This window comes from Cherax quadricarinatus, chromosome 21 (assembly GCF_038502225.1).
Source record: "Cherax quadricarinatus isolate ZL_2023a chromosome 21, ASM3850222v1, whole genome shotgun sequence".
NCBI classification, from domain to species: domain Eukaryota; kingdom Metazoa; phylum Arthropoda; class Malacostraca; order Decapoda; family Parastacidae; genus Cherax; species Cherax quadricarinatus.
The window spans coordinates 22458600-22477165 of record NC_091312.1 but is presented as its reverse complement, the minus strand read 5'-3'; the positions used below and the strand labels follow the sequence as shown (position 1 = coordinate 22477165).

Below are 18566 nucleotides of genomic sequence, written 5' to 3'. Positions count from 1 at the left end.
CATTGCCAAACATGTTTCCAACATCTTTGCCAAAACATCATTCCAAGTATCTACCTCCACAACCACGACCATCAAGGACATCACCAGTAGTAGGCAGGACAAGCCTCCATCCTCTGCAGGGGTATACATAATCCCTTGTAATGACTGCAACAAGTTATACGTGGGCGAAACATCAAGGGACCTCCAAACACGTGTTTCAGAACACCAATACGCAAGCAGGTCTGACGACACAAGGAATGCCTGCGTACAACACCGTAATTCACGCAACCACTTGATAAACTACAGAAACTCAAGACTTATCGCCACAGAAGACAACACTCAATACCGAAGAATCCTGGAATCATCACTCATTTCTATATCCGACAACTCAACCAGAATAGTGGCTTCTATAACATAGCTGAACCACTTGCCAAGAAACTTCTTCATCGCTATCCCACATAAGAACACTGTAGAAGGTCTGCTCACAACTTATCCAATCTCCTTTCCAAGCTACCCAAGTTTTTAGACTCTATAACCCCACTCGGTACATCATCAGATGCAGCATTCTTCACCTGACCTCAGCTGGACTATAAATACTCGCGTTCCTTCCGCCCCAGGTAGTTCTGTTTGTGACTTGAAAAAGCCCACTGTGTGGGCGAAACGTAGTCAATAAAGGATCACATTATACTGCATTTGTGTTTATATTGCCATTGTGTCGGTATTTTATGCCATTTATTTCCATCGCCTTTAGTATTTGGGGGGGGGGGAGAGCCTGGATACAGTTGTCGTCCCACAGTCATTGAAAACCCTTGATATTGTTCCACTTCACAAAGGAGGCAATAAATAAATTTAAAAAAAAACTTGGACCAATAGCGCTAACTTCACACATTTTTTTTTATGGGTCCTTAGACGCAAGCCATCAAATGGAATCGCAACGATTGCACAATCCAGGGCAGCATGATTCTAAGGCAGGTCGCCCCTGCTTTTCACAACTGCTAGATCATTACGATGCTCTCCGAGATGCTCCTGAAGACTAGATAAATGCTGATGTAGTGTATATTAATTTTGCAAAAGCATTTTAACAAGTACGACCATGGTGTGATTGCACACAAAATGTGTGCAAAACGAATAACTGGAAAATGGGCAGGTGGATATTTAGCTTTTTAACAAATAAAACCAATAGTAGTAGTAGTACTAGTTGTCAACAGAGTGAGGTCGGAGGCTCCTACATGGAAAACTGTTCCTCACCTGTTCCCCTCATTTGTTTCTCATTCTTATGTCCGACATAGACAAGGACATAAATTATAGCACTATAACTGTGAGAGTGGCATCCATCGAAGACACAACGAATCTTCAGGCGGATAAATATCGATCATCCAGTGGGTCTCAGACAACAGTATGATGTTTAACGAGAACAAGTTTCAGTTGCTCTACTATGGAAGAATGGAGGAAATAAAAACTAATGGAGTACAGGACAAATTCAAATCACTCAGTATAGTGAATGTCCCATGTACATATTTGGGAGTAATAATGTCCGAAGATCTCACATTCTAGGATCACAACAGTGTTATCATTTCCACTGCAAGGAAAATCGTAGGCTGGATAACTTGAACTTCTAAGACAAGATGCTGAGCCAGTGATGATACTCTTCAAGTTAGTTTTTGCCTGTAGGCTGGAATACTGCTGTATACTAGCCGTCACTTTCAAAGCAGGTGAGATTGCCGAGCTGGAAACGTACAGAGAACTTTCACTTTCTCCGTCTTCAAATGTATTTCTTGGAACCTAGGCTAGAAAGTTATATCATGATTTACACCAGGAAAATCCTGGAGAGCCTGGTTCCAAACCTGAATATTGTGCTCTTCGTATGTAAACAAGAGACTTGGCAGACGGTGCAAAATACCTTCACTGACTCTTCAGCATCCTCACTCTTCCGGTGTTCGAGCAGGAACTTGACAAGTTCCTCGGATTAGTGCATGGCCAGGTGGGTTGTGGTTCGTACGTTAGACTGCTTACCGCCAGCGATAACAGTGTAGTTGATCACGTCTTGATCTACCAGGCCATGTCTGGGACATGGTTGCAGGGGCCTTGACTCTCTCCCTTCCGAGAAATATCCTTCAGGTACGCATCAGTAGTCAGCAAGCGTATAACATCACTGTCAGTAAGGTTAAGACTTTGCCTTGATTGTGGAGCTGTTAAAATGAGGAACTATTATTGACGCATCAACCTTTAACTGGGCTAAACTGTACCCCATAAGCCAGGTCGTCCTAGTCACCTGAACAGTTTCCAATGAATTATGGTATAACAGTTACTTTTGCAATCTGACGCCATTGCCCATATAGCGGACGAAGGATCGAGCCTCCACGATTAGAACATAAGAACATAAGAAAGGAGGAACACTGCAGCAGGCCTGTTGGCCCATACTAGGCAGGTCCTTTACAATTCATCCCACTAACAAACATTTGACCAACCCAATTTTCAATGCCACCCAAGAAATAAGCTCTGATGTGCAAGTCCCACTCAAATCCAACCCCTCCCACTCATGTACTTATCCAACCTAAATTTGAAACTACCCAAAGTCCTAGCCTCAATAACCCAACTAGGTAGATTGTTCCACTCATCAACTACCCTATTTCCAAACCAATACTTTCCTATGTCCTTTCTAAATCTAAACTTACTGACGTTCTTCAGTAGAACATTTGAGGCAGTTGACAGTGATAAGGAATATGATATTGTTTATTTGGATTTTAGTAAAGCCTTCGATAGAGTACCTCACAAGAGACTCTTAAGAAAAGTGGCAGCTCATGGTATAGGAGGTAAAGTTCTAGCATGGATTGAGGCATGGCTTACCAATAGAAAGCAGAGAGTTACCATTAATGGAGTGAAATCTGAATGGGGATTAGTCTCTAGTGGCGTTCCACAAGGATCAGTTTTAGGCCCTCTCCTGTTCATAATTTACATTAATGACCTTGATGAAGGGATTACTAGTGACATGAGTAAGTTTGCTGATGATACAAAGATAGGCCGTATAATTCACTCTGAGGAGGATATCAATGAACTCCAGGACGATTTGAACAAATTAATGTCTTGGTCTGAAAAATGGCAGATGAAGTTTAATGTGGATAAGTGTAAGGTACTTGCCCTTGGTAATGAAAATAACCCTCGAAGCTATAATCTAGGTGAAGTAGAGCTTGGTCATACAGAATGTGAAAAAGACTTGGGAGTCATGGTAAGCAGAAATCTAAAGCCAAGACAGCAGTGCCTTAGTGTGCGCAACAAGGCCAACAGATTACTTGGATTTATCTCAAGAAGTATAAGTAACAGGAGTCCAAAAGTTATTTTACAGCTCTATACATCACTAGTGAGGCCTCATTTAGATTATGATTTGTAGATGAATGGTTCAGAGAACCGACATGTTGATAAATTAGACACATGTGCAACTCTTGGGTATCTTTATTGAGGAAACGTTTCGCCACACAGTGGCTTCATCAGTCCATACGTAGTTTTGGTCTCCTTACTACATGATGGACATTGTAAAGTAAAAGGACACAAGTGCAACTAATGTGACATTTATTGTGGCAACGTTTCGCTCTCCAGGAGCTTTATCAAGCCATTACAAACAATACATGGACACAGAGGGTATATAAAGGCTCAGAGTGAGGTGAATACTAGTGAGGTCAATGTTCACTAGTGGTAGTAGTAGTAGTAGTAGTGGTAGTGACAAAAGTAATACAATATGGTAGAGCAATTAATTCGTACATGAGTAAAAGGATATAAAAGCTATTACTTGGGTAACATAAAAATAGGTTGGACAAATATAAACTGGAATGAGGCAGCTTGTTTCAGTGTTCACTCTCTGTGCTTTGTGTAGTATAACAGGAGAGACTATGTGATGGAAGGGTTTACTGTTTTCAGGAGGATTCTTGCTAAGACTTCGGAGATGGTGAAGCTGCCGTTGTTTTGTTTAATTGTATTCGAAACAGCGATCAGTGCTGATTCAAGGCACTTGCGTGTGCGGAAATTAGTTTCTTTTATCACTAATTGGGCGTCTCTGAATTTCATAAGATGATTGGTGGAATTTCGGTGTTGTAAACAGGCGTTGTTTAAGTTGTCGTTCCTACATGCGTATATGTGTTCATTGAGGCGGGTGTCGAGGTTTCTTGCTGTTTCACCTACGTAGATCTTGTCATAGCCTCCACAGGGTATAGTGTAGACTCCTGCATTGACTGGTTCGTGGTGCTTGGGTTTTGTCCTGGTTAGATCCTTTATTGAAGTGGTAGAAGCGATGGCGACTCTGGTGTTAGCTTTGAAAGTACTTTTGAGACGTTTAGTGCAACCTGGCTGTTGGGAAGAATTATAACTTTGTTAGGTAAGACACATATGCAACAGTTAGGTATCTTTATTTCGAAACGTTTCGCCTACACAGTAGGCTTCTTCAGTCGAGTACAGAAAAGTTGATAGAAGCAGAAGATACTTGAAGACGATGTAATCAGTCCATCACCCTTAAAGTTTTGAGGTGGTCAGTCCCTCAGTCTGGAGAAGAGCATTGTTCCGTTGTCTGAAACAATATGAAGTTGAAGTGACAGGATGGAGCCTTTATATAGTGCCAGGAGGTGAGACGTAGGTTGCTTTGGGAGGGCAGGTCCCTCTCAAACCCAGCCGTTCTCACTAGTAGAGGTCGAAGTTGATGGTCTGTACCAAGATACCCTTGTGTTGCAGTGTCTGACAGAATGAACATTAAAATGGTATAAAATACCGACAGATTGTTAGGTAAGACACATATGCAACAGTCTCACCTCCTGGCACTATATAAAGGCTCCATCCTGTCACTTCAACTTCATATTGTTTCAGACAACGGAACAATGCTCTTCTCCAGACTGAGGGACTGACCACCTCAAAACTTTAAGGGTTATGGACTGATTACATCGTCTTCAAGTATCTTCTGCTTCTTTCAACTTTTCTGTACTCGACTGAAGAAGCCTACTGTGTAGGCGAAACGTTTCGAAATAAAGATACCTAACTGTTGCATATGTGTCTTACCTAACAATCTGTCGGTATTTTATACCATTTTAATGTTCATTCTGTCAGACACTGCAACACAAGGGTATCTTGGTACAGACCATCAACTTCGACCTCTACTAGTGAGAACGGCTGGGTTTGAGAGGGACCTGCCCTCCCAAAGCAACCTACGTCTCACCTCCTGGCACTATATAAAGGCTCCATCCTGTCACTTCAACTTCATATTGTTTCAGACAACGGAACAATGCTCTTCTCCAGACTGAGGGACTGACCACCTCAAAACTTTAAGGGTGATGGACTGATTACATCGTCTTCAAGTATCTTCTGCTTCTATCAACTTTTCTGTACTCGACTGAAGAAGCCTACTGTGTAGGCGAAACGTTTCGAAATAAAGATACCTAACTGTTGCATATGTGTCTTACCTAACAATCTGTCGGTATTTTATACCATTTTAATGTTCATTCTGTCAGACACTGCAACACAAGGGTATCTTGGTACAGACCATCAACTTCGACCTCTACTAGTGAGAACGGCTGGGTTTGAGAGGGACCTGCCCTCCCAAAGCAACCTACGTCTCACCTCCTGGCACTATATAAAGGCTCCATCCTGTCACTTCAACTTCATATTGTTTCAGACAACGGAACAATGCTCTTCTCCAGACTGAGGGACTGACCACCTCAAAACTTTAAGGGTGATGGACTGATTACATCGTCTTCAAGTATCTTCTGCTTCTATCAACTTTTCTGTACTCGACTGAAGAAGCCTACTGTGTAGGCGAAACGTTTCGAAATAAAGATACCTAACTGTTGCATATGTGTCTTACCTAACAATCTGTCGGTATTTTATACCATTTTAATGTTCAATTATAACTTTGTTGGGAGCGGTGTTGATGCGTGGAGAATTGATGATCTGAAGAGCTCTTTTCTTGCAGTCTTTGATGAAAAAAGAAGGAAATTGTAACTCAGTGAATGTTTGGTGAATGTAAGTACATTCCTCGTCAAGAAACTCAGGACTACAAATTCGGTATGCTCTTAGGAAAAACCCGATGATGATGCCTCTTTTGGTCTTGGTATCTTGACTGGAATAGAAGTGTGTGAGATCATTTTTATTGGTGGGTTTCCGATAAACTTGAAATCTTAGGTTGTTGTCTACTTTGTGAATGAGGACATCGAGGAAAGGTAGCTTGTCATTGGACTCTTCTTCTAGTGTAAACTGAATCGCTGGTTCAACTGCGTTGAGCCTTGCCTGAAGATCCCGTACATCAAAACGTTTTGGAGTTATTACGAGGACATCGTCCACGTAACGTAACCAAGTGACGCTTGAAGGGATGATGTTGGCGAAGTGTTCGGACTCTAGGTGTTCCATGTATAAGTTGGCTAGGACGGCACTTATTGGGGACCCCATTCCCATGCCGTAGGTTTGTTTGTAGAGCTTGTTATTGAAGGAAAAACAGTTGAAGTTAACACAGAGTTCAATCAAGTCAACAAAATCTCCGGGAGGTAAAGGAAGATTAAGGTCCTGGTTGACTTTACGTCGTAGAACCAAACATCTTTCCTGCCTTCTGGGGACCATCAGCCCCGCTCATCTTAAACACTCAGGCGACCTTCTCAACCGCATCCGTAACCTCTCCATCCGTAACAAGAAACTAAGCAGTTTGGATGTGACTTCCCTCTTCACAAAAGTACCTACCAAAAAAGCCATCGAGGTTCTACGACGTAAAGTCAACCAGGACCTTAATCTTCCTTTACCTCCCGGAGATTTTGTTGACTTGATTGAACTCTGTGTTAACTTCAACTGTTTTTCCTTCAATAACAAGCTCTACAAACAAACCTACGGCATGGGAATGGGGTCCCCAATAAGTGCCGTCCTAGCCAACTTATACATGGAACACCTAGAGTCCGAACACTTCGCCAACATCATCCCTTCAAGCGTCACTTGGTTACGTTACGTGGACGATGTCCTCGTAATAACTCCAAAACGTTTTGATGTACGGGATCTTCAGGCAAGGCTCAACGCAGTTGAACCAGCGATTCAGTTTACACTAGAAGAAGAGTCCAATGACAAGCTACCTTTCCTCGACGTCCTCATTCACAAAGTAGACAACAACCTAAGATTTCAAGTTTATCGGAAACCCACCAATAAAAATGATCTCACACACTTCTATTCCAGTCAAGATACCAAGACCAAAAGAGGCATCATCATCGGGTTTTTCCTAAGAGCATACCGAATTTGTAGTCCTGAGTTTCTTGACGAGGAATGTACTTACATTCACCAAACATTCACTGAGTTACAATTTCCTTCTTTTTTCATCAAAGACTGCAAGAAAAGAGCTCTTCAGATGATCAATTATCCACGCATCAACACCGCTCCCAACAAAGTTATAATTCTTCCCAACAGCCAGGTTGCACTAAACGTCTCAAAAGTACTTTCACAAGCTAACACCAGAGTCGCCATCGCTTCTACCACTTCAATAAAGGATCTAACCAGGACAAAACCCAAGCACCACGAACCAGTCAATGCAGGAGTTTACACTATACCCTGTGGAGGCTGTGACAAGATCTACGTAGGTGAAACAGCAAGAAACCTCGACACCCGCCTCAATGAACACATATACGCATGTAGGAACGACAACTTAAACAACGCCTGTGTACAACACCGAAATTCCACCAATCATCTTATGAAATTCAGAGACGCCCAATTAGTGATAAAAGAAACTAATTTCCGCACACGCAAGTGCCTTGAATCAGCACTGATCGCTGTTTCGAATACAATTAAACAAAACAACGGCAGCTTCACCATCTCCGAAGTCTTAGCAAGAATCCTCCTGAAAACAGTAAACCCTGCCATCACATAGTCTCTCCTGTTATACTACACAAAGCACAGAGAGTGAACACTGAAACAAGCTGCCTCATTCCAGTTTATATTTGTCCAACCTATTTTTATGTTACCCAAGTAATAGCTTTTATATCCTTTTACTCATGTACGAATTAATTGCTCTACCATATTGTATTACTTTTGTCACTACCACTACTACTACTACTACTACTACTACTACCACTAGTGAACATTGACCTCACTAGTATTCACCTCACTCTGAGCCTTTATATACCCTCTGTGTCCATGTATTGTTTGTAATGGCTTGATAAAGCTCCTGGAGAGCGAAACGTTGCCACAATAAATGTCACATTAGTTGCACTTGTGTCCTTTTACTTTACATATTGTCGGTAATTCTACCAACTTTATTACATGATGGACATTGACTCATTAGAGAACATACAGAGAAGAATGACTAAAATGATTTACTGTGTAAGGAACCTCCCGTATGAAGATAGACTTAAAGCCTTAAATTTCCACTCTCTGGAGAGGCGTAGAATGAGAGGAGATATCATTGAAGTGTATAAGTGGATGACGGGCATAAACAAGGGAGATATTAATAAAGTACTGATGGTGTCGAACCAGGTAAGAACCAGAAATAATGGATATAAGTTGGATAAATTTAGATTTAGAAAGGACATAGGTAAGTACTGGTTTTCTAACAGAGTTGTAGATGCGTGGAACAGTCTTCCCAGTGGGGTGATAGAGGCTAGGACCTTGGGTAGCTTTAAGAAGAGACTGGACAAATATATGAGTGGGAGGGGCTGGGTTTGATTGGTGTCATGGGGTACGGGAGTTATTTCTTGGGTAGCTTTAGGTAGAGATCGTTTTGATAAGGACCTGCCTTGTATGGGCCAGTAGGCCTTCTGCAGTGTTACTACATTCTTATTACTGCGGGTTCTCTCTTGGAGAGATATCCTCAAGACCTTGTTAATATCCCCTTTATTTATACCTATCTTCCACTTATACACTTCAATCAGGTCTCCCCTCATTCTTCGTCTAACAAGTGAATGTAACTTAAGAGTCTTCAATCTTTCTTCACAAGGAAGATTTCTAATGCTATGTATTAATTTAGTCATCCTACGCTGAATGTTTTCTAACGAATTTATGTCCATTCCGTAATATGGAGACCAGAATTGAGCTGCATAATCTAGGTGAGGCCTTACTAATGATGTATAAAGCTGCAGTATGACCTCTGGACTTCTGTTGCTTACACTTTTTGATATAAATCCCAGTAATCTATTTGCCTTATTACGTACGCTTAAGCATTGCTGTCTTGGTTTAAGGTTGCTGCTTACCATAACCCCCAAGTCCTTTTCGCAATCTGTATGGCTAAGTTCTACATCATTTAACTTATAAGTGCTAGGGTTATGGACACTCCCGAGCTTCAGAACCTTGCATTTATCTGCATTGAACTGCATCTGCCACTTTTCTGACCAAGAATAGAGTTTGTCTAAATCTTTCTGAAGTTCCCTGACATCTACGTTTGAATCAATTATCCTACCTATCTTTGTGTCATCAGCGAATTTGCTCATATCACTACTAATTCCTTCATCAAGATCATTGATATATATTATAAACAACAACGGACCCAAGACTGACCCCTGTGGAACGCCGCTTGTTACCGATCCCCACTCGGATTTAACCCCATTTATGGACACTCTCTGCGTCCTGTCTGTGAGCCATGATTCGATCCACGAGAGCACCCTTCCCCCAATGCCATGAGCTGCCACTTTCTTTAACAGTCTTTTGTGCGGAACTCTATCAAACCTTACTAAAATCTAAGTAAATAATATAAAAATTTTTGTCGTGGTCAACAGCCTCAAAAGCTTTACTGAAGAAAGTTAATAAATTAGTTAGACAAGACTGGCCTCTTGTGAATCCATGCTGAGTATCATTAATCAAGCTATGCTTATCGAGATGGCTTCTTATAATCTGAGCTATAACTGACTCTAGTAATTTGCCTACAATTGAGATCAGGCTTATTGGGCGGTAATTTGACGGTAACGACTTGTCCCCTGTTTTAAAAATAGGAATTACATTAGCCATCTTCCACATATCAGACACTACACCTGTTTGAAGAGATAAATTAAAAATGTTAGTTAATGGTTCACAGAGTTCCATTTTGCATTCCTTAAGAACCCTTGAAAAAACCTCATCAGGACCAGGTGACTTATTTTGCTTCAGTCTGTCTATCTGCTTCACAACCATTTCACTAGTGACTGTGATGTTACATAATTTATCTTGTTCTGGCCCACTATAAAAAATAATTACTGGAATATTATTAGTGCCTTCCTGTGTAAAAACCGAGAGAAAATAATTATTTAAAATCGAGCACATTTCATTCTCTTTGTCAGTAAGATGCCCATAGTTATTTTTAAGGGGACCTGTCTTATCTCTGACTTTTGTTCTATATACCTGGAAAAAACTTTTTGGGTTAGTTTTAGAATCCCTAGCAACTTTAACTTCATAGTCCCTTTTAGCTTTTCTTATCCCCTTTTTAATGTCCCTCTTAATGTCAATATACTGATTCATAAGATGACCCTCACCTCTTTTGATACGCCTATAAATTCCTTTCTTATGCCCTAGTAGATATTTCAGCCTATTATTCATCCATTTTGGGTCATTTCTATTTGATCTAATTTCTTTATACGGGATAAACGTTCTTTGAGCCTCGTGTATAGTGTTCAGTCAACAGATGATAAGTGTTCTCTAAGCCCATCATAATCTGCTAAGCGAAAATCTGGGACTGTTACTGAGTTATCCCTACTATCATACTTCCATTCAATGCTAAATGTAATTGATTTGTGGTCGCTAGCACCCAGTTCCTCTGAAACTTCTAAATTATTAACAAGGGATTCATTGTTTGCCAGAACTAAGTCAAGCAGGTTATTACCCCTTGTAGGTTCTGTCACAAACTGCTTCAAAAAACAATCCTGAACTACTTCTAAGAAGTCGTATGATTCTAAATTCCCAGTCAAGAAATTCCAATCAATATGACTAAAGTTAAAGTCTCCTAGAATTACTACATTATCGTGCCTTGTGGCCCTAACAATTTCCTCCCATAGTAGTCTCTCCTGGTCCCTACCTAAGTTTGGAGGACGGTATATCACACCTAAAATTAATTTTTCATGCCCCTCTGAAAATTCTATCCAAACAGACTCTGTATGTGTTACTTCAGACTTAATACCCGTTTTTATGCAACAGTTCAAGCGATCTCGGACATACAATGCCACCCCACCTCCCTTCCCGACACTTCTATCTACTTGGAACAATTTAAAACCCTGAATGTGACATTCCGCAGGCATGTCCCGACTTTTTGAATTAAACCACGTCTCAGTTAAGGCAAATACATCAATGTTACCTGCACTAGCAATTAGTCTCAACTCGTCCATCTTATTCCTGGCACTGCAACTATTTGTGTAATATATATTTAAAGACCCTCCTCTCTCTTAACCCTTCCTGCTCCTTTCTGTTATTCCACTAAACCTATTACTGTCCTTGTCAATTAAAGCCACTGGCTTTCCAATATCCACCTCGTTTTGCCTATTACTAGTTCTCCTACCCTGCAACTTCACTGTTTTCCCGCCAAAACCCATACCACTAACTATTCCTGGTTTAAAGACCTAACAGCTCCCTCCACTGCGTTGGCCAGTGCTCCCACCCCATACCTAGATAAGTGAACCCCATCCCTGGCATACATGTCATTTCTGCCATAGAAGAGGTCCCAGTTGTCAATGAATGTTACCGCATTTTCCTTACAGTATTTGTCCAGCCAGCAATTGACACCAATTGCTCTGGACAACCATTCATTTCCAACTCCTCTCCTTGGCAAAATGCCACATATGACAGGTTTCCCACCCTTCCTCCTAATTATCTCTATTGCTGACCTATACCTGCTAATCAGGTCCTCACTCCTACGTCTGCCAACATCGTTGCCTCCAGCACTGAGACAGATAATAGGATTGCTCCCATTACTTCTCATGATGTCATCCAGACGGCTAACAATATCCTTCATCCCAGCCCCAGGAAAACACACTCTCTGCCTCCTACTCCTATCTTTCAAGCAGAATGCCCTATCCATGTACCTAATCTGGCTATCCCCAACAACAACAATGTTTTTTACCTTCCTTGGCGTCGTCTGTCGTGATGCTCCGAGTAGTCGACTCACATTCGTCAGGTAGCATTACACCACTTGTGGAATTCGTCAAGACGTTCTCGATGGTCTTCGTTGGGGTTTCTAGGGATGTCTCACTCACGTCTGCCAATGCTTCCTTGGTGCTCGTTGTGGCATTCCCAGTAGAACACTCACATTCGTCAGGTAGCACCGAGAATGTGTGTGTGTGTGTGTACTCACCTAGTTGTACTCGCCTAATTGAGGTTGCAGGGGCCGAGTCCTAGCTCCTGGCCCCGCCTCTTCACTGGTCGCTACTAGGTCACTCCCTGAACCGTGAGCTTCATCATACCTTCGCTTAAAGCTGTGTATGGATCCTGCCTCCACTACATCGCTTCCCAAACTGTTCCACTTCCTGACTACTCTGTGGCTGAAGAAATACTTCCTAACATTCCTGTGATTCATCTCTCTTCAACTTCCAACTGTGTCCCCTGGTTGCTGTGTCCCATCTTTGGAACATCCTGTCTTTATCCACCTTGTCAGTTCCTCTCAGTATTTTGTATGTCGTTATCATGTCCCCCCTATCTCTCCTGTCCTCCAGTGTCGTCAGGTCGATTTCCCTTAACCTCTTCTCGTAGGACATACCCCTTAGCTTGGCTAGGTGTGGGTTCCAAACTAGTGCCGCATACTCCAATATGGGCCTAACGTACACGGTGTACAGGGTCCTGAACGATTCCTTATTAAAATGTCGGAATGCTGTTCTGAGGTTTGCTAGGCGCCCATATGCTGCAGTAGCTATTTGGTTGATGTGTGCCTCAGGAGATGTGCCTTGTGTGTGTGTGTGTGTGTGTGTGTGTGTGTGTGTGTGTGTGTGTGTGTGTGTGTGATACGACACTGGGAGTGTGTGTTTGGTCAGTACAGAGTCTTGTGATACTCACGACACTGGAGATTGCATCACTAGTCACTTAAGTGTCCCGTGTTACACTTAAGATACTCGATGAACCAGTAAACTGCCTCCATTAATTTCTCGTCTTATCACCATGATTAATTATTCTCAAACTTATGCCACTTTTATGAGCGCCAGACACACCCAGCTGCTGGTGGCTGTCACGCCTGTACCAGGGAACACTGGGAGGGTGGCACTCAGGCAGCACTGGGTGGGTGGCACTCAGGAAGCACTGGGTGGGTGGCACTCAGGAAGCACTGGGTGGGTGGCACTCAGGCAGCACTGGGTGGGTGGCACTCAGGCAGCACTGGGTGGGTGGCACTCAGGAAGCACTGGGTGGGTGGCACTCAGGCAGCACTGGGTGGGTGGCACTCAGGAAGCACTGGGTGGGTGGCACTCAGGAAGCACTGGGTGGGTGGCACTCAGGAAGCACTGGGTGGGTGGCACTCAGGAAGCACTGGGTGGGTGGCACTCAGGAAGCACTGGACGGGTGGCACTCAGGAAGCACTGGCGACGAACATACGACACCGGGGGAGGGGGGGGGAAGAACGTACAACATTGCAGACGAACATACAACCTTGGGAAGTTACGGTACTATAGGGGCATAGGCGTCACTGTAAGGGTGGCACTGATGTGGCAAGGGTTATCCGAAGATGACCCTCAGAGTCAATGCCCCTGGGGCCCGGTCCAGGCTTCCCCTTTGCTGCCCCCCTTGTAATGCAAGTCCAACCCTGCCCAGCCACGTGTCACTGTGACATGGGTTACCACTGATACCTCCTGCCTTGCCTCACGGAATTTTCCCCGTCTGTTCATTCTTACAACATTGCATAGCTCCACACTATACACGGGAGTGCGAAAGATCAAGAGCTAAAGAGTTCCATCCCCAAGTGACTTCTTCACCATTGTAAAACGCGCCTGTTTGCGATTGCAATATATGTATGTATATATATATATATATAATCACTGCGCTAGCCAAGGATTCGAACCCATGTTGCACTGTCCTGCCTCATGGTAAGCGAGAACCACATGACTCTTTAAGCCACAGGACCACCCAACCCTACAAGAATGGTGCAACCAGCGCACAGCTAGCTGTTGGGCCACCATCCGAGGGCATACGGAGGGTTGGGTGGTCCTGTGGTTTAAAGCGTCATGTGGTTCTCGCTTACCATGAGGCAGGCCAGTACAACATGGGTTCGAATCCTTGGCTAGCGCAGTGTTGTTATTGATCAATACCACTCGTTCGTGGTTACAGTAATATATAAATACTGCTCGTGAGGCTAGTACACCAAAGAGGGATGAGAATGAAATTAACTTAGAAGCTCCCACACCTCCGTATGCCCTCGGATGGCGGCCCAACAGCTAGCTGTGTGCTGGTTGCGCCATTCTTGTAGGGTTGGGTGGTCCTGTGGTTTAAAGAGTCATGTGGTTCTCGCTTACCATGAGGCAGGCAAGTACAACATGGGTTCGAATCCTTCGCTAGCGCAGTGATTTATATATATATATATATATATATATATATATATATATATATATATATATATATATATATATATATATATATATATATATATATATATATATATATGCAATAAGATCACAGTAAACAGGTGATTTCAGAATATGCAAAACAACCACTCTGAAAGAATAGAGAAATTCCAAGCGCTTTCGTGACTACTCACATTATCAAGGAACTAGTGGTTGTTTTATATATATATATATATATATATATATATATATATATGTCGTGCCGAATATGTAAAATTGGTCAATTAGTAAGAACTCGTTTAAAATTAAGTCCTTTCTGAAATTTTATTTTATACGTTTAAAGATATATTTTTTTCATTAATGTTAGTGTAAAAATTTTTAATTTTGCACCAAAAGAATCTTAGAAAACTTACCTAACCTTATTATAACAAGAACAATTTATTTTAGCCTAACCCAACCAAATATATTTTAGATTTGTTTACAGTAATTTAATACTAAACAAACACAGTGAAATATATTTTTTTCGTTAGGTTCAGAATGATCTTGGCGAAATTATTGCATACACAAATTTTCACTTGTCCTATATGGCAAGATGAGCGTTGCTATTTAAGCCAAGATCGCAAGTTCTGCCTCTTCGGCACGACATATATATATATATATATATATATATATATAATCGTTTCGAATAGGTAAAATTGGTCAATTAGCAAGAACTTTTAAAATTAAGTCCTTCCTAAAATTGCCTCTTGTACATTTAAAGATATATATTTTTTCATTTATGTTAATGTAAAAATTAATAATTTTGCACCAAAAGCACCTTAGAAAACTTACCTAACCTTATTCTATCAAGCGTAATTGAATTTAGCCTAATCCAACTAAATATATTTTAGGCAAGTTTACAATAATTTAATAAACGAACACAATGAAATATATTTTTTTTCGTTAGGTTCAGAATTATTTTTATGAAATTACTGCATACACAAATTTTCGCTTGCCTTATCCGGTAAGAAGAGCGTTGCTGTTTAAGCCAAAATTGCAAGTTTTGCCTATTCAGCACGACATATATATTAGAGAGAGAGGGGGCGGCGGCTTGCTGAAGTGTTGTAAAGAACTCAGTCGGGCAGTTCAGAAATGAATGAAGTCGTGCAACACGACCTCCTCCGACTCCTATAAGACACAATCAGTCAAGGTGATCAGTGAAGGTACTAGATGTTAGTAGTATTCTCTCAGCACCGCCTATGTACCAGCACATCTGAAACAAGTGCAAACTATCCACACCAGCATTTCTGTAGTATACTGAAGGGGGTAATGTGGTGCTTCACTGAAGACAGGGTCCTCAACACCAGCTTCCTGATTTACCTTATTAAGCAAGTCTCGTTTAGCCAGATATGCTCGTTTTCTTTTTTCCTTTATTGAAATGTGTGAAAATCAGTCTGATCAGAATACTTAGATTTCATGCTATACAACACTAAATCTAGACTCATCTTACTAAGTTGGGCAGGATTGATCTGTTTTTACTTAACATTATCAAGGTTACACACACACACACACACACACACACACACACACACACACACACACACACACACACGTGTGTGTGTGTGTGTGTGGGAGGGTAAATCTTTTTCTTGTCTGGCTTGTCTAATAAGCCAAGTCACTACGTAAATATACACATACCTGTGATTGGTTTCAAGGGTTCTTCTACCTTAGCAGCCCTACCTGAGGCCTGGATTTCTTGTCGAGCCCCTTTATTAACCAAGCTGTTGCTGACAGCATCTGACGTAAATTAACCGGTGTGTTGTATGTTGCAGGTACGTCGATGGAGGTTCACCCGACCTCATTGAACTGGACCAGAATGGCAGGTGAGGAAACACCAGTAGAGTTAAGCTTGACAGGTAAGCTTGTGTATTGGTAAATGCTAGTGGAGTTAAGCTTGACATGTACAGCATCAGTGGAATTAGGCTTGACAGATAAAATACCAGTAGAGTTAGGCTTGACAGGTAAAATACCAGTAGAGTTAGGCTTGACAGGTAAAATACCAGTAGAGTTAGGCTTGACAGGTAAAATGCCAGTAGAGTTAGGCTTGACAGGTAAAATACCAGTAGAGTTAGGCTTGACAGGTAAAATACCAGTAGAGTTAGGCTTGACAGGTAAAATACCAGTAGAGTTAGGCTTGACAGGTAAAATGCCAGTAGAGTTAGGCTTGACAGGTAAAATACCAGTAGAGTTAGGCTTGACAGGTAAAATACCAGTAGAGTTAGGCTTGACAGGTAAAATACCAGTAGAGTTAGGCTTGACAGGTAAAATGCCAGTAGAGTTAGGCTTGACAGGTAAAATACCAGTAGAGTTAGGCTTGACAGGTAAAATACCAGTAGAGTTAGGCTTGACAGGTAAAATACCAGTAGAGTTAGGCTTGACAGGTAAAATACCAGTAGAGTTAGGCTTGACAGGTAAAATACCAGTAGAGTTAGGCTTGACAGGTAAAATACCAGTAGAGTTAGGCTTGACAGGTAAAATTCCAGTAGAGTTAGGCTTGACAGGTAAAATACCAGTAGAGTTAGGCTTGACAGGTAAAATACCAGTAGAGTTAGGCTTGACAGGTAAAATGCCAGTAGAGTTAGGCTTGACAGGTAAAATACCAGTAGAGTTAGGCTTGACAGGTAAAATACCAGTAGAGTTAGGCTTGACAGGTAAAATACCAGTAGAGTTAGGCTTGACAGGTAAAATACCATTAGAGTTAGGCTTGACAGGTAAAATACCAGTAGAGTTAGGCTTGACAGGTAAAATGCCAGTGCCAGTAGAGTTAGGCTTGACAGGTAAAATACCAGTAGAGTTAGGCTTGACAGGTAAAATACCAGTAGAGTTAGGCTTGACAAGTAAAATACCAGTAGAGTTAGGCTTGACAGGTAAAATGCCAGTAGAGTTAGGCTTGACAGGTAAAATACCAGTAGAGTTAGGCTTGACAGGTAAAATACCAGTAGAGTTAGGCTTGACAGGTAAAATGCCAGTAGAGTTAGGCTTGACAGGTAAAATGCCAGTAGAGTTAGGCTTGACAGGTAAAATACCAGTAGAGTTAGGCTTGACAGGTAAAATACCAGTAGAGTTAGGCTTGACAGGTAAAATACCAGTAGAGTTAGGCTTGACAGGTAGGCTAGTGTACTGGTAAACACGCTTAAATGTAGTTATAGTAAAGCCATTAATGGCGATGTTTAGCCCAAACAGGGAGTCTTATGTGTTTAATCTGTTTGTGACATGATAAAGGCCACTGTATGGGCGAAACGTCAATATAGGATTAAATGTATCTCGGATCTAGTCAGGATAGTGTACTCTGGGTTGTAAATACCTTAGACCTAGCCAGGTAGTGTACTCGTCGTGGTAGCACTCGTGTCGTGGATGGGGCAAAACAGTGACAGGTGTGGACGAAGCCATTATTGGCAGTTTCGCTCCAATTAGAGCTTTGAAAAGCTCTACTTAGAGCTTACATTGTGAAAAGATGATTTGTCGTGTTTTTGTTTGCAGTCGTTTGCATGTGAAAGTGAATTGTAAGTTTGTGTACACCAGGGACTGTAAGCTAGTGTACACTGTGTACACTAGAGAATGTCAGCTGGTGCACACTGTGTACACCAGGGAACGTCAACTGGTGTACACTTTATATATGCGCATCAGAAAACATTAGAAGTTCACTGATACCCAACACTGGTACACCAGTGGTTGTTTAATCACAGAGCGGGTCATCAGGAGACACCCGTTTCCTGACGGACAAAACACCGTTCTAGTCGTAGGTACACTGCGGTCATTGCTCCAGTTGAGTGTTCGGTGTTGACCCCGCAGCGGCCGGCGGCTAACAGTAAATTGACTACATCACCGTCCCTCAATGATAAAAAAAGTGGAGAAAAAAAAAACTTGTGTAGCCACTATATCTCCATGGTCCATGTCTCATACCATCTCCCTGGTTTGTGTTTAATATGAACGAAGATTACGTTTATGGAGGAACTGTCAATGTGAACATACGGACTGATAGAATAGCCAGGCTTAAGCTTGGTTACAAGTATTTTTGGCAGTTTGGCAGACACACGAATGATGATCAAACCAGGTGTGACCAGCCCTGTGGTCACTGTCTTGAACACTGTGTTTAAAATTATCCACTTATTA

General features: G+C 41.9%; 1 protein-coding gene across 21 annotated transcripts in view; it reads left to right on the top strand.

The window, feature by feature from the left end:
- Positions 1-18566, top strand: part of bru1 (bruno 1) — a 507347-nt gene that overhangs the window by 233677 nt on the left and 255104 nt on the right. For 19 of the 21 annotated variants that reach the window (XM_070087294.1, XM_070087290.1, XM_070087292.1 and 16 more), the window contains exon 2: positions 16226-16276. The exons of the other annotated variants lie outside the window; for them this stretch is intronic. In XM_070087294.1, coding sequence (XP_069943395.1) covers positions 16226-16276 — 51 coding nt within the window. The remainder of the gene's footprint in view (positions 1-16225; positions 16277-18566) is intronic. 21 annotated transcript variants of the gene reach the window in all.